The 21,144-nt window shown below is 38.5% G+C and overlaps 2 protein-coding genes across 2 annotated transcripts in view; one reads left to right on the top strand and one right to left on the bottom strand.

Moving 5' to 3' along the window:
* The window catches only part of l1cam (L1 cell adhesion molecule), a 48,585-nt gene extending 31,630 nt beyond the window's left edge, over positions 1 to 16,955 (top strand). Inside the window, exons 6-29 of the mRNA XM_011477073.3 lie at positions 431 to 553; positions 888 to 1,058; positions 2,555 to 2,669; positions 2,865 to 3,049; positions 6,707 to 6,838; positions 6,908 to 7,045; positions 7,132 to 7,243; positions 7,431 to 7,588; positions 7,675 to 7,834; positions 8,092 to 8,216; positions 8,322 to 8,423; positions 9,577 to 9,774; positions 9,869 to 9,939; positions 10,029 to 10,254; positions 10,337 to 10,452; positions 10,679 to 10,892; positions 11,590 to 11,712; positions 11,894 to 12,067; positions 12,166 to 12,276; positions 12,355 to 12,504; positions 12,915 to 13,040; positions 13,977 to 14,049; positions 14,197 to 14,208; positions 14,665 to 16,955. Of these exons, the coding sequence (XP_011475375.1) occupies positions 431 to 553; positions 888 to 1,058; positions 2,555 to 2,669; positions 2,865 to 3,049; positions 6,707 to 6,838; positions 6,908 to 7,045; positions 7,132 to 7,243; positions 7,431 to 7,588; positions 7,675 to 7,834; positions 8,092 to 8,216; positions 8,322 to 8,423; positions 9,577 to 9,774; positions 9,869 to 9,939; positions 10,029 to 10,254; positions 10,337 to 10,452; positions 10,679 to 10,892; positions 11,590 to 11,712; positions 11,894 to 12,067; positions 12,166 to 12,276; positions 12,355 to 12,504; positions 12,915 to 13,040; positions 13,977 to 14,049; positions 14,197 to 14,208; positions 14,665 to 14,923 (3,374 nt within the window). The 3' untranslated portion in view covers positions 14,924 to 16,955. The remainder of the gene's footprint in view (positions 1 to 430; positions 554 to 887; positions 1,059 to 2,554; positions 2,670 to 2,864; positions 3,050 to 6,706; positions 6,839 to 6,907; positions 7,046 to 7,131; positions 7,244 to 7,430; positions 7,589 to 7,674; positions 7,835 to 8,091; positions 8,217 to 8,321; positions 8,424 to 9,576; positions 9,775 to 9,868; positions 9,940 to 10,028; positions 10,255 to 10,336; positions 10,453 to 10,678; positions 10,893 to 11,589; positions 11,713 to 11,893; positions 12,068 to 12,165; positions 12,277 to 12,354; positions 12,505 to 12,914; positions 13,041 to 13,976; positions 14,050 to 14,196; positions 14,209 to 14,664) is intronic.
* A 66-nt stretch (positions 16,956 to 17,021) lies between these two features.
* ribc1 (RIB43A domain with coiled-coils 1) lies at positions 17,022 to 21,094 on the bottom strand. Its single transcript, XM_004070437.4, has 8 exons — positions 20,816 to 21,094; positions 20,278 to 20,502; positions 19,744 to 19,958; positions 19,512 to 19,626; positions 19,122 to 19,240; positions 18,302 to 18,538; positions 17,299 to 17,465; positions 17,022 to 17,174 (listed from the first exon to the last, which is right to left on the bottom strand). The coding sequence occupies exons 2-8, from the start codon at positions 20,474 to 20,476 to the stop codon at positions 17,093 to 17,095; spliced, it is 1,134 nt and encodes a 377-aa protein (XP_004070485.1). The 5' UTR covers positions 20,477 to 20,502; positions 20,816 to 21,094; the 3' UTR covers positions 17,022 to 17,092.
* Positions 21,095 to 21,144: the final 50 nt, after the last annotated feature.

Here is a 21,144-nt window from a genome sequence, read left to right on the forward strand (position 1 = left end):
TATGAAGCAGCAGATCTATAAACTGGTGTGCAAACCCTGGGGAAAAGTAAAGAGCACCTATGAATATCCATGCACCTGTGTGGCTGGCTCTCTCCTGGGCAACCTCCTTCCTTCACTGTTTCCCTGACAACAGTTTCCCCAGAAACACTCTTGAGTTGATGTCATGTGAAGCACTCTTCAACAGCTCCTGTGGGGTTATTAACAATGGTTCAGTGGGGAGGAGAAAGAGAGGGCATTTACACATGAGTCACACATCACAGCAAAAACATAAAAGAAACAGAAACTGGACATCTTTGTTAAAGTTACTCCTGTGGAAAACTTTCTAACAAACTTCTCATCCTCTGCTCTGTTTGTTTAAAATATTTTGCCATAAAGATCTTTCTGTGTTTTTACCTGTTGTGCTCTTGTTTCTTTGTTCACCTCCTTTTAGGTCTACCTTCTCTGCAGAAAGAAAAAGATTCCATTTTTAGGGCCACTGAGGGATCCAATATGACGCTAAAGTGTAATCCTCCAAAGAGCTCCATGGTGCCCGTCATCCACTGGATGGACTGGAGTGAGTGGATCATCTTTCCAGTCCTATTTCCATGAGATACTTTCTGTCTCCTTACTGAAACTGATCCTCAGATCTCATAAACTTTTTTTTTTGTTTGATACTTTCACAGGAAAATAGGGGAGTCAAATTTATATTTGTAAAACGTTTCCATTAATGTCTGCTATGTAGGATTTGGAGTATACATACTTGTATCTGTTTTTAAATACCATATGTAGACAAGAACATTGCTCTTTTAGCCTTTCTGTTAGCAGTTGGATTTTTTTCATTACTTTTTCATCCCACTGTTTTATCCAATTGCAATTATTTATTTTATTCTTTAATGTATTTTCTTTAGAATTACGTCACATTGAGCTAAGTGATCGTGTGATGGTGGGAAAGGACGGCAACCTATACTTTGCTAATCTGAAGACCACCGACTCCAGGGATGACTACATTTGCAACCTCCAGTACATGGAAACGCGCACGATTCTGACAAAAGACCCCTTTACCCTTGAGGTCAAACCCTGTAAGTTCTGTTAAAGATCAATATAACCAAGACTAAAGTGTTGATGGTGGGAAATGTTTTAAACATTGTTTGAAAGATTTACACAAAGAAGTTATGAAGCCAAGAGTTCAGCAGGTTTGGGGCTACAGTTTATTTTACAAACTATGTGTGAAGAAGACAATGCCTAAAAAGTTCCTGGAGTGTTTTCATCCTTGAATATGCTAAACAAATGAGTGGCATCATGAATCCTCAGACTCTTCAGTGTTTGTTCAAGGAACATTTAATTGAGATAGAATCAGTTACAGAGCTGAAAATTATTTTTTTATATTTACTTTTGGTCAGTTTTAAAATGAACTTTGCACATTTAAAATGTAAACAAGGATAAAAATATTGGTAACCTCTCTGTCGATCAAAGAAAAGTGAATGCCCAGATTAAAAGCGTAAAACTGACAGTAGTATTGAGTAATTGAATAGAAAAAAAAGCATAAATATAGGACAATTATATGATAAATGGCATATAATTATACAGCACTTACTACCTTCTTAGAAGGCCCAAAGTGCTTTACAGTCACAGTCCACTTTTCACACACATTCACAGTGGTGCCGGACACTGGCGCCATCCTGTAACCACAGGAGCAGTGGGGTTCAGTGTCTTGCCTAAGGAAACTTCAACACATGGGCAGGCAGGGCAGCAAGCATAACTGTGATCTTCTGATCATAGATCAACCACTCTCCCTCTGCACCACAGCTGCCCCAAATTACATTGTTGTTTAACAAAATGATCTTTTATCAGTTTGGCATTACTTTACTGCAATAACCAATGATGTACACAATCTTCTTCCTCCATCTAATTACTTTAAATTCAATCTAAAAAGAAACAATGTTTCTTTCTTTAAAGCAAAGTTCTTGGAAATCAAATTCAGTGATCAGACTAAAATGAAGATGTAACCACAAAATCTTTGTAAATATTATTAAAAAATTTCAGAAAGTTCAGATTTTATTCATCTTAGCTGTCCATTGAGATGCAGCTACAGCCTCACAGAGTTTTTTTATCTACAAACACTTCATGCTAAGATTTGTATTAAATTGGCATGAGAAGCATGTTATGACGCCCCTTAGTTAAATCAAAGTCACCTCATCCCCATGCAGTAGCGTGTTGTGCTGACCAAAGCAGTAATAGCAGTATCTGGTGGATGTCCCATTGCTTTTGTGGGATCCATCACCCTCTTAGCCCAAGGCTAATGAGATACGACTCATGCTGAGAGAGGGCTGCCGCCATCTGTGGCCCAACCAGTGGTTAGAAACACAAGCACATGTTGACATGAGACCTCTGTCTGTGTCTTTATTTTTTGTGGGAGAGATGAACCTCCCCCCACCCATTCAACCCCCTTCCTGTCTGCTCCACACCCTGTAGGAGAATGAGGGTTTTTCTAAAGTAGTTGCATTATCAGCAGCACAGCAATTGGAAAATTACTCATAAATATGTATGAGTTCTGCTTTGTCTTTCCCGTGTCCAGCTAATTCTATAGTGCACAATCGGAGACCTCAGATGGTGACTCCGACTGGATCCTCGAGCACGTACCTCGCCCTCAGGGGCCAGACCCTTGATCTGGAGTGCATCGCACAAGGCCTGTGAGTCAAGGAATAAAGGCTACCTTTTAAAATCTACCACTCATCTTTCTTTCATTTCTGTTACTTTCCAACCCCACGTAATGTATTTACAATCTATTCTTTACATAATTCAGGTTTGTTACATAAAACAACAAATTTGCCCTTCTCTATGCATATTCTTCTTCACTCCCTGCACATCTTCACTTTTGTCCTCAGTCCAACCCCTCGAGTGACGTGGTTGAGGAAAGACGGCGAGCTTTCGGAATCCCGGACTGTCAAAGAGTCTTTTAACCACCGCCTACGCTTCCTTAATGTCTCTGAAAGTGACGGGGGAGAGTACCAGTGCATAGCTGACAACACCCAGGGGAAAGCCAAACACACTTTCATGTTGACTGTGGAAGGTGTGTATTACTCTCTGTCAAACACACAGAGCCACAAAAACACACAGACAGCGGCATGGGAAGTAAATTAGAGAATCAACAGTCTCTGCTTTTTAGTGTTCTCTTTTGACTTAATCTTAGGTTGTTCCAATGAATGCTGTGGTACAGTAAATTTGAACTACAACTCAAAAAAAATATTGAGATCTTGAATGCATTTATAGCATTTATGAAAGCAAAGCAATAACCTGGGAATCTTAAATACCCACTCCAATGAAAATTGTGCTTTTGGTGTAACTTATGGCCTTTTTGTCATAATAATGCAATTTTAATTAAACTTAAAATTGCATTTCTAAATATCTCTTTATTCAGATTGTTGTGAATCAGAAGCCGACAAAAAAATGCAGTTGAAAAAAGATTGTAGCTGCAGGATTCATCCATTCTGATGCATCCACTTGTAGACAAATAGATCCGTGTACGTCTTTGTTTTCCTCGTCTGATCTGGCATCTGGTTCCAAACTGTACGGCTGATTGGCGACAATACTGCACACTTTATTCGTTGCACCGTTAATGTTAGATTGGAGTTGTGAGGGACTGTAAGCTAGCAAGAGAACGTGTAAAGAGATGGATGATGGAAAATAGGGGCTAGCTTACTTCACCCCAACAGTTCCACCCACAACACATTTCTAATGAACTCAGCAGAAACTATAAAAAATGACACCAATCTTTTGATTTTTGCTTAAATTAAGGCATCATCATGATTAAAAACTTCTAGGAACACTATGTGTAAAATAGATCTAAAGATGATTGGAGTTGGACTAAAATACAGTATTAAAGAGTTAAAAGTACTGACTAAACCAAGAGGAGTTTTCTTAACCCTTGTGCTATCTTAGATGACCCCACCCTTACATTGATGTGTTCTCCCTCCCATGACAAAGGCGGATGAGTGGCTGGGTAGCTCGGTTGAGCGGCTGGGTAGCTCGATTGGTAAGGTGGGAAGCTACCATGCAGGAAACCAGGGTTTGATTACCGGAGGGGAATGAGCAATGGTACTGGGGGCAATTACCATATCAATGGCGAGCAATTAACATCACCCAGTGAGGGTCCTTAGGCAAGATCACCAACGCTACCGCCTCCTGAGCGTGGCTTCAGCTGCAGCTCACCGCTCCCCAAGAGGATGGGTCAAATGGGGAGAAAGAATTTCCCTTCATGGGATAAATACGATGTATAAAAAAAAAGATAGAGGGGGAAAGATTTCATGTAATCCATGGACACCAGTGAACATCACAAATCACTGAAGAAAAAAGGTTCAGAGCACTGTCTAGTGTGTCTAGATCAGTGTTTTTCAACCTTTTTAAGCCACGGCACACTTCAACCTTGACAAAAATCCCGCGGCACACCGGCGGCATTCAAAAAAAAAAAAAAAGGAGAAACTCGGTCTGTATTGTACGACGGAGTATTAGGGCCACAAAAAAAAAAAAAAATTAGAGCCACCAAAAAAAAAAAAAAAAGTAAAATTACGAGATTTTATCTCGTAAATTTAGGAGATAAAAACTCGTAAATTTAGGAGATAAAAACTCGTAAATTTAGGAGAAAAAAACTCGTAATTTTAGGAGATTACAGTGGAAGTTAGCATGCAGAGCAGCAGGTGAACGCCGTGCAGCCGCAGAGAAGACCGACTAAACTTTGTTGAACAGGTGAGCTGAATGTTTATTGATAACGTTCCAAATGTCTGGAAGGTCATTTGTTTGATTTACGATTCATTAAAGTTTTATTTATTGATGGTTGGTTTGCAGGATCTCTGCAGCCCGATGAAGCCGTCGTCGGTGTCCCTGCAGCTGTTTGCTTGAATCCTTTCTTCCTCCACCAAAGACAAGACTCTACGTTTGTGTGACGCTTCCGTCACACAAAAGGAGAAGCACTTTTTTTTTTTTTGGCATTTTCAACGTTCCAAAGCCAATATAAAACACTATTTTCATTCCTCTTTATTGTTTTATGCTGAAACGGGACATTTCATCTGCAGGAGGGGGCGTTTGTAAGACTGTTTACTTCCGCATTGGTGTTGGGATGACAGGTTCATGACGTAATGAGACAAATGAACTTCAGGATATGTGAATGAAAAGGAGAATAAAGGCTGCAGCGATTGTCTACACCCAAACGTGTCTCTGAGCTCCTTATTTTATATATTAAACTCCGCTTTACTGACACTGAACCCCGGAAAGACTGCTACACGGAAAATAATCTGATTTTGAGTCGCCAAAAGGTTCAGAATCTCTTTGTTTTACACCTATAATAATCCGGAAATGAAGCTTCACAAAAGGCTCCACATACTTCATCTTCAAGCTAGGTTCCGATAAACGGACAACTTCGGTGTTTTTTCCTTAATCTACGACTTTTTTCTCGTAAATTTATGAGATTTGAAGTCGTAAATTTATGACATAAAAAGTCGTAAATTTACGAGTTTTTATCTCCTAAATTTACGAGATAAAATCTCGTAATTTTACTTTTTTTTTTTTTGGTGGCTCTAATTTTTTTTTTTTTTGTGGCCCTAATACTCCGTCGTAGTATTGATCAACAGTCCCTCCATGATCTCACATGCATTTTTGTGATAATTGTGGCAGAAAAAGCTGGAAGCTGCACCTGTTTTTTTTAAGATGTAATAAAAGTTAAGTTAAAGGATTTAAAAACTGTTTGATTTGTGGTCATTGTGGTTTCACGACGTTAAGAGGAGAGAGTCGTGCGCCCAGACGCTCACACTGTCACTTTGACCCAGTGCATCATGGGAGATGTAGTTCATTAATCCGCCGAACGCAGACAGACTCGCGTCTCTGAGCTTCATTGTTTTGTTCATTTGTTCCACGGTCTGACATCGGATTCTGTGGAAAACTACACCGCTAAAGACGAGCTTTAGCTGGTATTTTTCTTAGAACTGAACGACTTTTTCAGCAGAATTCTGAACAAGGAAGTGAAACTTTAACCACTTCTGATTGGTCAGACTGATGACATGTGATTAAGATCCCAAGAATGATTGGTGGAGACAGTTAAAGGGGCGAAACTTTTCCTAACACAGCTGAAGCTGCGGCTAAATCACGGTACCGTCATTCTTATCAAAATGTATTTAATAGAATCAAATAAACACAAAGAAAAAAGTATTTTACAATCTTTCATATTCCCAATTTCTTAGTGTTTTATCAGGGCCTGTAGGGATGAACAAAGAACTGAAATCCTGGAGATGGAAAATGTTGTTAAATCAGTTAATGAGGGCAATTTCCCACGGCACACTTGACCATCTCCCACGCTAGTGTGCCGCGGCACACTGGTTGAAAAACACTGGTCTAGATGACACTCCCAACGTTAAAGTGCCTAGAATAGCACAAGGGTCACAAGCACATCCAGTCAGATCAGGGACTTTTTTTAAAAACATAAAGTACATAAAGGACAAAACTTTAGAATCATATCATGAAGTTGAGCTTATACTAAAGAAAAAATAGTATATATACTATGTGACATTGTTAACTTCTGTACATTTTTTGACTTCTGTAATCCTGTGGTTGATGAGCAACATATGGAACATAGAGCTTGATCTTGATCATATTTTTACTTTCATTCTTTCATATTTAGTTGTGGTTTAGATATTCAATGCTTGGCAAATGTTATATGCTATGTTTTTTTCCTTTAAAGCTGCTCCTTATTGGATCAAAGAGCCAGTTAGTCAGCTGTACGCTGCAGGTGAGACTGTCAGATTAGATTGCCAGGCAGACGGCACCCCCTCTCCTACCATCCGCTGGACCGTCAACGGGGCCCGCCTTCCAGGTTAGAAAATCATTTAAAAAACATTTCATGGGCTTCTCAAAAGGCGCTGACAGTGTTTACGTTCAACAGAAAACTCTAAGCGTATCAGGGTGGAGAGTGGGTCACTTATACTTGAGCATGTGGTGTTTGAAGACACTGCCGTCTACCAGTGCCTGGCCTCCAACAAACATGGAACCATCTTCACCAACACGCATGTCTACGTCATCAGTGAGTGTTCTCCGAAAGCCACTAACCTCCTTTGAATTTACCTTTGGGTTTATTACACATGTAAATGTTTTTTATTTTGTTTTCAGATCTGCCCCCTCAAATTCTCACTAAAGACGGGGAAATCTATTCACATATAGAAGGTCAGAGGGCTTTACTGCAGTGTGAAACCTTTGGTTCTCCTAAACCTAAAGTCACATGGTAAGGCAGGTCGCTTTCTGTGGTGCTAACTGTCCTAATGTGGTTTAAAGATAATGCTTTTTCATAGGTAACCATACATTAACAAATTAAAAGCTTTTGGCTTCACGTGCTGCTGTGAATGTACTCTTTTGGTGAAGCGGGCATCCATAATTAAAATTTTTTTTTTTTTGCTCCGTGTTTTTTCCAGGGAAAGAGAGGGGTCTTTGCTTCTCGCTGAACCAAGAGTTAACCTGCTCACCAGTGGGGCTCTTGAGATCGCCAATGTCACCCTCGATGATAAGGGGCTCTATAACTGCAATGTGCAGAACAGCAACTTGTCAATCACTGCCGAACTGGAAGTTTTCAGTGAGTGAGACACACATACCCACAAGCAACTTTTGATTTTTTCAGGGGGGGAGCTGTCTTACCTTGTGACCTTGATTCCCCTCCAGACAGAACCGTGATCCTGTCTATGCCACAGGACCTGAAGGCGCAGCCTGGAACCAGCGCAGTCTTCACATGTAAAGCCCTTGTCGATCCCCATTTTAGAGACCCTCAAATTCAGTGGAGGAAAGACAATCAGAAGCTTCAGGAATCCATCAGCGATGAAAAGTGAGACTGAACCTAAATGGCAGAGGCCAAACATTATTGTTTTGTTTGCTAAACATAGCCTTTTTTTATTGCACAGAGCCAGAAACAAATAATCAAAACTGTTTCTTTTTACTATTGATCAACTTATTTGTGTAATTTTTATTTTTTCAGACAAATTTGTAAAATGGTTTAAAGAGGAAGAAGGCATCTTAGTAACTACTGTGAGTTATAGAAGCAATAAAATGGAATAGGAAAAAAATGCTGTTTTTCTTTTCAAGGTACACATTTGATGAATCAGACCTCATAATAGCTGATGTGAATGCAGATGATGAAGGGGTGTACACCTGTGAAGTCATCACTAGCCTGGACATGGCTAAAGCCGACGGCACTCTTACTTTAATTGGTAAGATTGCAGGCTTTAAATAGTTACCGTTTATCAACTGATGAGTGAATGAAGAGTAAATCTTACAGATAATTTAAATCACCCAGATTTTTTGTATTATTTAAGATCGCCCCGACCCTCCCAGTCGCCTTCTGCTCGCTGATCCTGACAGTCGTGTTGTCACACTCAGATGGACTCCTGGAGATGACCACAACAGCCCTGTGAAAGGTTCAGTATAGGGACACACACACATTCAGATCCTCTACAATATTGCTCTGTTTGGTTGTTTAAAAAGAATTATTTTTGGATTTATGGGGTTTGCAATGGGTTTATTGTCTCTTTTAAGATGTTAGTGCAGCTGATTTTACAGATTACTTCTCTATCCAATATAATTAACTGTATAACTTACAACAGCTAAAATTGCTGAGGATTATCATAACTTTATGTCAGATATCTAGGCTTAATGCATAGAAAATTTGGCTCATAAGTCTTATTGATTATAAGTCTTGTGGTTTAAAACATGTGACTGATTCCTGTGAGACAAAACAAAAATCAAAGAAAGAGTTATTTAACCAACTCAACTGGTTGCTTCAGTGTACAAACAAGACTATGATAAACGACAAGACAGGTTTAACTAAATTCTGAGCTCTTAACAATGAGCTTTTAGACTCAACTGATGATTTTAAAAAGTTAAACAACCTTACTGTATGAACTAAATATTTAGTGTCTCTGTCTTTGCCTTAGTGAAAGACCCACTCCGCTCATCTTTTGAGTTACTTTCAAAGCATTCTCAGTGGTCTTTTTACTATAATTATGCTGTTTTTAGCCAAAATAGAAAAATCTGTCGCTTTACAAAGATTGTCCATTAGAAATTCACCTCTGAGTTGTGGGTGGAATCGTTGGCATGGAGCAACCCCACCCCCTCTTCCCCTCAAAAAGATCTCTGTTTACGTGCTATCCCACCCGCTTATAGCCCCTCACACCCCAACCTAACATTACCGGAACAACAAAAATGGTATCAGAGCTATCCAGCCATGCAGTTTTGATCCAGATAGCAGCTCTGACAAGGAAAAAAAAGATCTATTTGTCTGCCAGTGGATGGAATGCAGCAGGGAGCTTGTGGCGTGCTGATTGTAGCTTTTACGTCAAAACTACAATCTTTTTCTAACTGCATTTTATGTCTGCTCCTGAAAGATTTGAATTAAGAAATACGGAGAAATGCAGTTTTATGATTAGTTTTATTTATAAATGTACTCCCTCATCAGAGAAATGCCACAAGAATATGTTAAAAACATGATTTTCATCAGAGTGGGTCTTTAAATATTTTTTGTGTGTGTTTTAATTACTTTTTTTTAACTCGCTGTTAAATTTTCTGCTGCAGATTATGTGATCGAGTTTGAAGATCAAAATTTAAAGGAAAGAGGTTGGCAAAAGCTGAAGAAAGTCAAAAGCAACAAGGACCATGCCGTCCTTTCACTGCGGCCGTACATGTCTTACAAGTTCCGGATCAGTGCCATCAATGAAGTTGGCAATAGCGGCCCAAGCCAACCATCTGACATCTACAACACAAGTGCTGAAGGTTGAGACTTTTCTTTTTACTTTTTACCTGAACCTGTTCACTCTTTTGTAGTAAACCCATAATAACCGCACATTGTCTTTTTTACCTTATACAGCTCCAGACAAAAACCCAGAGAATGTCAGGAGTGAGTCTGTACATCCAAACACTTTGGTCATTGCCTGGAAGGTACGTAATCTATTGTGATTCAAAGCATCTCTCAATAGGTTGCTAAAACTGAAATTCTGTTTGACGGTCTGACTTTGTTCTTATTACAGGAAATGGAAAAACATGAATTCAATGGCCCTGACTTTCACTATAAGGTGATGTGGAGGCGAGCAGTGGGCAGCGGGCCTATATGGCACGAAAACATAACAAAAGTACCGCTTGTTGATTTTGGCGATGTCGGCAGTTTTGCGGCATTTGAAGTCAAAGTTCAGGCTGCCAATGAGAAGGGAGATGGACCTGAGCCAGACCCTGTCATAGTGTATTCAGGGGAAGACGGTAACTGTTTGTCAATTGATTTATTTTACTTTGGTGGAGAAAATTTGACCTTGATGTTTGTCATAAAAACTATTTTTTTCAGTTCCACTTGAGGGTCCATTGGTTGTAGGAATTGATCTGAAAAACAGCACTACAGTTGAAGCGAGATGGGCACCTATTGATAAAGAGAAAGTCAGAGGACACCTGCTTGGATACAAGGTGAAAACATCATCAATGGATTTTCGGATTTTTTTGTGTAAACATGGATATTTATGTGCCCAGAGCTTGGCCTAAAAAAGCCTCTTTAGCTATTTAACTATTTTATTTTAGTACTTCTTTAAGGAAGCCTGTACGTCAACATCAAGCTCATTTCATGCAACGGCATAAAGTGCTCAGATAAACAAGAAAAAACTATTTTAAACTTTTTGTATTTTTTTGGTATCAGATACACCTGACCTGGAAGGGTTACAGATTTCATCATGGTCATGGATCCACAGATAGTGAGAACACTATAGTGGAAAAAACTGAACCTAATGAAGAGAGGAAGGTCATCAGTAATCTCAGACCATTTTCAAAGTATGATCTGGCTGTCACTGTTTTCAACAACAAGGGAGAAGGACCTTATTCTGAGACGGTGCCCTTCATGACCGAAGAGGGAGGTGAGTATAAGTAAAGGGAGTGGCGGGGGGAACAATAGAAGACAAGGAAATTTGCAGGCATGGGAAATGTTATGCAAAGTTGGAGATCATCCAAAAATGTTTACTTAACTAAGAGTAAAAAAGGTTAAAAAATCGGCATTAAGTGAATTTTTCGTTTAGAATTTATGAAATGAATAAATAAAATCGTGGAATGCAGATGATTGGATTGAATTGTTACTGATTATTTCAAACAGATATTTTGTAATAGCAATGACCTACCATGCACCACTACGGCTTTAAAAGCAAATAGCAAAGTTTGTCCTTTTACTTTGATCTCTAAAAATCTCTCAAATGTAAAAGGTTTAAAGTCAAATCTGCTCCATGTATGTGCAATTTAATTGCAGCAATCTATACTCTGTAATGTCACGATACCTTTTTATGCAGTTATGTGCTGAAACAAATTTTCGAGATTCCAAGAATAAATTGTACAAATGGAACTAACTAAATACAGCAAATAGTTGCTGAGTACTTGGACTGCATTATAAACCCAGTGAAAATAAAACATACAATGCAGTAAAACTACTGAAAATTTACTTAAGTAAATGTATTAGAGTAAACCTATCTCTTTTTCTTTCTGCTTGGCTAATACTATAGTTATTGGCATAAATCCTTTCTCATGTGAGTGCAATTTCCATTTTTTGTTCTTATATGGCAATAGTACCTGGTCCTCCAGCGTTCCTGAGTCTTCGCAGCCCATCAGAGACAGAAATGACCATGGAATGGAAACCTCCTGTCCATCCTAATGGAAATCTCACCGGATATGTGCTGCAGTACCAACAGAGTAAGCTCCTTATTTTCATCCCGGTCTGTCCCTTTGTAACTCATTTAAATCAGGGGAGTTCTGCACTGGGATGAAGATCATTTGTTTCAATTTTAAATCAGTTACATTGTGCAAATTCAACTTCCTGTTTATGAAACTCATTGACGTGGTGAATGATTTTTGATTTTCTTTTTTTCATCAGTAACCGAGAACGATGATAGCCTCATAAAAGAGAAAACAATAGATAACCCTAAGATCACTCATCACACGCTGAAAGGTCTGGATCCTCACAGCAGCTACCGCTTCTACCTGAGTGGGCGTACAGCTGTTGGAAATGGAAAGCCAATCATGAAGACGGGTGCCACCAAGTCAGATGGTGATATCATTTATGCTTGTCATTCTCATTAATTTTGAACCCACCTGAACGTATTGCTAAAATTGTTTTTTTAATTTCTTAAACATTAATATTCACAGCCCTACCTATGAATATCACACTGTCTGTGGGGGAAAACTTGGTTAATATCAGCTGGGCGGTCAAGAGGAAACACCGGCATACTGATTTCCAGATACACTACCGCGATGACAGTAAATATTTACGCATTCAACACCTTTGCAAAACGTTTCTGGTATTAATTTTATGACTAATTTATTTTTCTTATTCAGATGAGAGTGAATGGAGGAAGACAGAAAAGCTGAACTCCTCTCAGTTTTTCTACCAGCTCCAGGGACTGACCCCTGGCTCTAATTATCAGCTACACTTCATCTACCAAAAAAATGCATTCTTCAAAACTGATGTTAACACTGAAAAAAAAGGTACCTCTCCAGCATCCTTCATTCTCTTCCCTCCTGCTCTCTCCTCTGGGTTCACCATGTCTAAATATAAAGCTAGATTCCTCACACAGAGAAGGAAGGACACGTGCTGTTTTTTCCTGCTCCCTGTGAGGTGCTTTGAAAGATTTTTCAGAGAAGAGAGCATGGCTATCCATATAAAGTGCTCTATTACTTATAAACATAAGTTTGCTGTATTTTTTTTTAGCATATCTCGTCGGTTCCCTGTTGTCATGCTATTCTGTCAAAATGCTTCAAACTCAATCTGCCGTGCTCTCCAGCACATTCTTTTAACCTGTGCCCTCTGCTTTTAAAAATATAGTTCTTTTATTATTTATTTTAAAGTAGTTTTCTTTTTTTACTCTCTCATTTCAATCTTTTTTTTGAATGAGTAGCAGCAATGCAGCAAAGCTTTGCAACACAGGGCTGGTTCATCAGTGTTGTGAGCGCCGCCGTGCTGCTGCTGCTGATCCTGCTCATCCTCTGCTTCATCAAGAGGAGTAAGGGAGGAAAGTACTCAGGCAAGTAAAGTTCAACTTTAAGAAAGGTTTGGGAATCATCAAACCCTTATTTTAAATCATTTCTTAGCCATAATACACCCAGATTTGGGTAGAAAACGACCAAAGGTTCATTTCAATAATTGTTCTTTAATTCAATAATGCGCATTATGTGCTTTTGGTGCTTTAGCAAAAAAGTGATTTTATTAAAATTAGGCCTACAGCTATTGCACTATGGGTTCAAAATAATTTAAATAAAAGCATCAATTCAAATCAAACTTTGTTTATAATCCACTTCTAATACCTTATTGACATTATTAAAATAAGATTAAAATAAGATTAGCAAGAAACACAAAGTCCTTCACAGAATGAGAACATCTTTCAAAACTGAAAAACAAAATCTTTAACAAAAAAGAAAACAATTATGAATTAGGAAGCACACACAATGCAATTAACCCCCAGACCCCCAGACCCCCCCCCCCCCCCCCCCCCAAAAAAAAAGTGAAATATTGAAACCACTCCTGAGTAACCAGTAACTAGTGAGCTTATTTGAACTCCATGCCCCTTCCACTTGAAAGTGAGATCAGGAGAATTTGTCGATCAAATGTTTTGAACATTGAACAAAAAAAATAGGATTAGCAAGAACATGTAAAAAAAAAGGTATCAAAAGAAGTCTAGGGATTTTGGTTTTTAGCACCAACGCGTACTTTCTATTTGGAACCCGAGGAGGAGGGGTTACTCGGTCCACTTCTCGTATACAGTCAGTAATCCACATCAGCACCCCCTCCAATCATGATCACAGAGAACGTCACCATAGGATCCCTCCAAAGGATAGAAAGAATTTAAATACTCTGTATAATGAAATCATGTTTTATGACAGAATTACATTTCTATATATTCATTTCACATTCTAAAACAGAAACAAATGTATTTTAATTACATTTCTTTCTCTATTTCCAGTGAAAGATAAAGAAGATGGACCGATGGACTCAGAAGCTCGACCGATGAAAGATGAAACCTTTGGAGAGTACAGGTTTGTCTGCTGAAATGTGCACTATATTTGAGTTAAATGTTCAAAATCCTGAAACAACCCCAGTTCCTTCAGTGCTGTTTGGTTTTCCTAACCCTTTGTGTTCCATTCATTTCCCCTTTTCTTTCTCTGATGCCTGCGTCTTTGCAGATCTCTTGAAAGGTATGCAGTGAGGTGTTTTCCCAATTTTTTTTAGTTATTACCGTTATTTTTTTTAACTTTTGAATTGAAAGCAAAACCACTATGAATAAAAACGTATATTGGAAATGCAAAGAAAACACAAGAGGAGCTCATGAAAAAAGTGTGTGGAGGTCCATCAGACTACAACCCCATCTACTTGATGACTGTACAGCAGTCCATTAAAGCTCTATCAAATGTCTATTGTCTATCATAAAATAACAGTAAAAGCCCAACATGATACATTTATACCTCAAAATAACATAGTGAAAATCCCTTTAAACTGTTTATGATTATAGTCCTTGTTGTCTGTGATTTCAGCTTAGTTCGTACTGACCTTTGTTTGTAGCAGTTTTAAAATCAACTTGTCATATTTTACTTTTCTTTTTTTTGTCTTTTTTTTAATGCTGAACATTGTCATTGTGCTCCCCGTTGCTGCAGTGATCTTGAGGAGAAGCAGACAGCCAGTCAGCCATCCCTGTGTGATGACAGCAAGCTGTGCAGCGACAACAACCTGGACTTTAACGGCAGCAGTGTCGTCACCTCTGATCTCAACCTGGATGAGTCTCTGATCAGTGAGATCAGTCGTCCAAGTGCTCAAGAGGGTTTCCACAGTCTGCCACAGAACTCCACCTTCAACCCTGTTCCCGTCTCTTCTGCCACCAATGGTGTGTCCAACTTAGTCACCATCCCTGACTAACTCCAGTCCAAGCCATCAGGCCAAAACATGTCAACACATATGTGCCCATACCATCATGCCCCTCTTAGACTTTTCATGTTTTTGATTTCCAATACACAATCATATGCTGACAATTCAGAAGCTCTGGCGGTCATTTGACTGATTGGACTTTACTAACCAAAGCAGTGTCCAAGATAGTGGACTGTGTGACAGAATACTGACCGCCCCCCCCTACTTTTGTTATCTTGTGCAGTCAAATACAGTTTAAGATTAGCATTTATACTGTTCTCTTTCTTTCTCCATGCAAACAACACAAGGAAAAACCTTTAGACAGAATGTTGTGCATCTAGAAGTATCAGGGGTTTTAGATGTGGTCATGGAAGAGATGCAGAGTAACACATATCCCATAAATCAACGATTTCACTTAAATCAACTGAAGCCGCCTTTCAGTGGAACTTGCTCTGAAAATAAGGAGTAGCACCTGGTGTATATAGCTGCATCCATCTATTCAGTCATATTACAGAACTATAGCTATTTACATGCTCTCTCTAAGTTCGTGTGGCTGCTGGGTCTGCATAAAACTAACATAACAATCTCGCCTTCCCTCCTCAAGTGAAACGTCATTTACTGGAATGAAACTGTCGTTTTTGTGCCGAGACCTATTTGTATTGCTCTGTATCTGTCTTTGTCTCTTTTTACATTGTATTAAAGCACATTCTTTTTGTACCTTTCCATCTCACATTTCCCTGTTGAATCAAGAATCAGTATTTATTACAGGTAAGAGAGAGTGCAGTCTTGTGGTCAAACACTCTCAAGTTTTATTTTTCGACTTTTATCAATGCAAGCTGGACATTGGTGAGCAGATGGCTGCCAGTTAATGTGTGATAAAGGCAAACTGTTGGTATTTATACAAGAGAATGTATTCTTTTCAGGGCAAGTTTAGACGTTGTGTTAACATGCTTTTAATCTGAGTAAGAAGTTTCTGGGGAAGAAAGTTCCCTCCCACCCCAACAGAATGTAAATAACCCTTAAAGAACAATGTTTGATAGAAAAATGTTAAAATGTGCAGGTTTCAATTTTCCAACTTACTTTTTAAAAACGTCAAGTTTGAATTCCTTCTTTTAGTTACTCACACTTTATGATTTTTGCGTTTTTGATGACTGATACAGTCAGATTTGGGTGTAGAAAAATAGATATTAAACAAAATGAAAAAAAAAGCTCCACATTGTTCTGTAGATGTTTGAAAACATATCAAAATTTGATAATCAAAAAACTTGTTCCTAGTGTCATTTAGTGAAAGTAGACACATCACACTAAAAGTTAGGTTTGTCTTCATGCACATAGTAATTCATCAAAGAGCTTCAGTTCAGTGAATATCTGTGCTGCTTGTGTGTGCAGGAAGTCACTCCTTGTTTAATCAAAGCCTTCCTGTTGGCCAAACGTTGCTGGAAGAAACATCCATTCGCTCCATGAAGTTGAACTCAGGACAAATCTTAAAAGAAATCAATTTTCAGTCAGGAGTGAGGACAGAGACAACATGCCAATATCGTAACACAGAACTCTGCCTGTAAACATCTGCCTTTGTTGGTGTTAAGAGCAAATGTTAGTTTTCCATGATCAATAGGCATCCTTGCACAGATACTTACTGGACTGCAGCTCATCCTGATTTATGTGTTTCAAAAGGAAACCGAGTGCCCCCTCCTTCAAGCTTTGCTTTTCCACTTTTTGTTGCTCTTCTTTGTTCTTTTTTATAAAAAAAAGTGTTAAAATGAATTGCTTTATTTAAAAAAAAAAAGCTTCTCTAGATTTCAAACGCAGTCAGATTTGACGATAATGCCAGACGAGAGAAAAACTTTAGGAGACACTGAAATCTAGGGAGTGTGTGTTTCACTAGGACGGGTGCCTCTTTTGTGGAGAACAATTGACATTGAGGTGATGTCTGTATGTTTCCTGGTTGTTTGTGGGCACCACAGATGGGACCAGTAAAACTGTAACTGCTTTATGGATCTGCCAATGTAACTGCAAATATGACAAATAAAAATACCTGAAATGATTTGTTGCATTAATTCATTCTTTCTGTTAGAAAAAACAGTCACAAAAATGTAAAGTAAATTTGAAATTATAAATATTTGTTGTAAAAATTTAATCATTTGAAGATAACAGAATATCAATGCCAGAAGTCTGCGTTGATCAGCGAGAGCTGGTGTTGAACTGGTAAAAGTAGTCTTTGGTTGGTTTATTGGTGTAAAGTTTCTTGTTCAGGTACTCCTGGCTGGAGGAAAAACATCAATTTACACACAAGAATATAAAATTCCTTGTATAAAATGTTCCATCATCTAAAAAAAAGAAAAGTAAGGGAATATTATGGTATACTAGTGTGAATTTGCAGTGCTTACTGTGCGCTTTGCTCCCTGGCCAGCTGCATGTTGTACTGGTCCATTTGAATTCTCAGTTCTCTCATCTTCTCAGCTTTTCTTCTCTCCTCTTCCTCTGCTTTCCTAGACAACGTCAGCTGCTCCAGATTCCAAGCTGCATCCTGAATCTTTCCAGCGTCACATTGCCTCTAAATGTCAGAAATAATACACCTAACTGGTACACGAGGAGACTTAAACTGTTTCGATTAAAAATTGAATTAAAGTATTACAGATTTACATATTGGCATGTACTCATGCATTGTTTGGACAATATATATTTAAGGTCCTAATACATTTTTTCCTTCACTTAATCAAAAAATTGTTTTTTTTTTATTAAATTAGGTCAATCATAAACATGTATAGTTGATTTACGGTAATTCCAAAAAGAAAAGACAACAAAATCTCTTTTAGCTTTATAAAGGCATTTGATGCACTGAACTAAAATAATATTTTTATTAATATTTTAACCCTCTGACTTTCTAACTCTCTCTTACTTACTAAAGGAAACAGCTTTTTATCATCACTCATTGTTAATTTGCTTGTGTAGCAGATGTCTTGGCTGCTACAGGTCAATTTAAAGATGTTGGTCCATTTTTCATTGTCAATTAGATTCTGCTCATTAAGTTAGAATGGTTTGCCACATACTCTCATGAGGATTGAGGTCTGTGCTGTGGAAGGCCACTCCAGGACTTCAACCGTAGTCCAAATGTTTTCAACCAATTTTGATAGATGTTTAATCTAGAAAGATTTATGGCCATCAGAATTCTTTTAGAGTATTCATTAGATTGGGACCATTGTGAACACAATCAAACCTATTTGGAGAAGTCAACACTTGCATCATCGGAAACCACATGAAAATTGAACTTTTAGATAGTCTGCATGCACCCTCTATGGAAAAGTAAACTCATAAAATGAAGGAGAAAAAAACATCCTAAATAAAGATATAGAAGAACAGTTAAAGCATTTGTAGAACTGGTTCGTGTACCTGTTTCTGTTGGCACTGTTGTTCTCTATCCCTTTGAAAGGAGCGCAGCTGCTCCGGGCGAATCCCCTTCCACCTGTCTGGCAGAATCTGTGGTGGCTTACCTCCTCCCACATCTCTTTCTCCTGCATCTGCACACTCTGTCAACATGTCAGATGTCATTGTATGCCACATCTCTGCAAGGTTCTCTGTTTCCTCTCGCCTGTGTTGCTCTTTAAGGCTCTCTGCACGCTCTGCAGCCTGTGGGAGCAGCATATGGTGAGGCCTTACCACCCACCCAGGGAGGGTTCAGTGATTATGCTCTCAATGATGGAAACAGCAGGAGTCTTATAAACTCGAGAATGTAGTTACTTCTCACAAAGAGCCAAGACTCAACCATATGCTGTATGGCCCCCAGAGAGAGTCACTCTGCCAATTGTGTTTTCTTGCACTTCAGGCGCTTATTAGGGAAATCACACACTGTCGTGAAAAAAGTACCGTGACCTGAAAGATTTACAATGATCTATCCCAATGGGGAATTTAGACAAGTGGGCTCAGGAAAATGAGGGAAGAGTTAAATAGGGGCTTTTCAAAACAGACAGTTTCCATGCATACATCAGAGTGGTTAAGCCATCCATGATGCTTGCTACTAAATGATATGACTGCTTCCATCATGTGTAAAGTGTGTACATGCATCACTTAACACTTTCAGATTGTTCTTTCAATTTTAATATCCCACTGAGATCTCTTTATCAGAGCTCAAACCCCCGCTGGATTTTGCATCAAGCATTCATGTCAATGGTTCCTTCATGGGCATGCACACGTCTGTCTGTGTATTCTGTACCTGAGCTTGATTAAAGCTGTGGAGTGCAATGCGGGCAGCCTTCCGACGCTCCTCCTCCATTGCAGCCTTGTGAAGCTGCTCTTGGTTTTGATGCAACAGCTCTTGCTTCTCCAACATATCTGTTGCACATGTATATACAGTTATGGAAAATTCCTTTGTAGTTTTTGATTGTACAAAGATCTTCAAGGACACATTCACATCTACAATATAGTTTTTGGGATGAACATCCATCAATGTCTTTGAGAAAACCAGCGGTGCATGAGAATGTGTTATTGTTTGTGCAAGTAAGCATAAAGCATGAGTTTGATTTATAGCAGGTGTGATTCACATTGTGTAAGCTCACTGTTTTGAAGTTTTTTTAACTGTGTTTTATGTTTAATGTCTTTGTACCTTTGTGATTTTCTCTCTCCTGTCTTCTTATATTTTCATCCATCTGTCCTTTTAAAGCTCTTTCTGTCATTCGTATTTGTTCTCTCCTCATTTGTTTCCAATTAGCATCTTCCCCCTGTGTGTTGAACACAATGATTTACGAGGAACATTGTGACCTACTTAAACATTCACATCCCTTTACTGTCTCTGGTTTCTAAGCAAACAACCATTCCACCTCACTCAGTAAACCTACCTGGAATCTCTGCATACTGGCAGGTCCCAGTTTGGCCTCCGGAGTGGTGATGTCAAACGCCCCCTTCAGGCCATTCTGTAAACCAGCATTTTGTGTGTCTAATCGCTGCTGAGTGGCCCAGTAATGAGTAAGGTCCTTTTGCAAAGCTCGTCGTTTTTCTTTTTCATTGTTGTCTTGTTGTAGTAGTGCTTCATCCTGACTTTTTTTCAGTGTTTCTACAATGCAAAAAAAAAAAAAAAAAAAAAAAAAAAAACATTTGTAGAAAGGAAAAGAGATCATTCTGCTGACATCCGCTATTTTAGAGACAGAAGCTGTCTTCCCATCATTTGAAATACAAGCAAGTAAATCACATGGTCATAGCAGGTCCATCCTATTGCATATTCATTGATTTTTAGACGAATTGTAACAAAGTACATTAATTGCATTTGTTTATCAAGAGTTGAAATTAGATGGTATTACGACATAGAACAAAAAGATTATTGCTTTACTAGATAAAGTTCCTAATTTCTTAATAGTGTAATCACGTTTCTTTACCGAGAGCATTGCTCTGTAGTTTTTCCAAGTTTTCTTGTTGCAGTTTCTCTTTAACTTGTTGGTTCAGAGCATCTAAGTCAAGGCCCATCACACGTAGTCGAGTGTTGAAGATGCGAGCTTTGCGGGCTGCCTCAGCAGATCTTCGGCCTTCCACAGCTTTTGTCAGAGACTGGTCTTGTCGGGCGTCACCTTTGAACATGTTTGGTTTCTAAACTGTCTCAAATCCTGGTGAGAAGGAATTACATATATTGGTTTATGAAAGAAAAAACAGAATGGTGCTTTCCACTATTTAATTAAATGATGAAAGGTCATGCTGTTTATAATTCCGAGAGAGTAGTTTGTTAGATATACATAAAATGATGAAAGAAAACTATCTAAATACTAACAGTAGTTGTTTTCAGAGTAAGGTTGCTCTTGGGAAAAGAAAAAATACAAAACAATACCTCATAAACTATTTGAAAATATTAACAGTAGTAATTTTCAGTGTTATATTGCTCTGGGAAAAACGAAAAAAAACTAAAAACAAGACAATACTCACCTCATAAATAGGCCGCGCAACAACAGCTAATCTCAGTGTTCAAATCCAACAAGCAGTGTTTGGAGGGGGAGCATTGGTAACCAAGGAAACGTCTTGTAGTTTTTTTTCTCCAAGAGAAATGGACAAAAAATAATTACTGCTGATGTTAAAAATCGTGAAAACGAAAAATATTTAAAATCATTTCTTAACCAAAATTTATGTATTTAATTGTGAAAAAAAATGTTAAAATTTACAAGGTACAAGGCGTATATGTATATGACTACAAATCCCAGTTATGTCGATGCGTCGCGAGAACGCACGAGATTAGGCATTTCGCGCGATTTAGTATC

This window comes from Oryzias latipes, chromosome 7 (assembly GCF_002234675.1).
Source record: "Oryzias latipes chromosome 7, ASM223467v1".
NCBI lineage: Eukaryota > Metazoa > Chordata > Actinopteri > Beloniformes > Adrianichthyidae > Oryzias > Oryzias latipes.

Coding starts and splice junctions, on each gene's coding strand:
- ribc1 (XM_004070437.4), bottom strand. CDS start 20,476: ATGTTCAAAGGTGACGCCCGACAAGACCAGTCTCTGACAAAAGCTGTG. Junction 19,241..19,511: donor GGAGAGAGAAAATCACAAAG/GTACAAAGACAT, acceptor CATGTGCAACAG/ATATGTTGGAGAAGCAAGAG. Junction 17,175..17,298: donor GCCAGGGAGCAAAGCGCACA/GTAAGCACTGCA, acceptor TTTTTCCTCCAG/CCAGGAGTACCTGAACAAGA.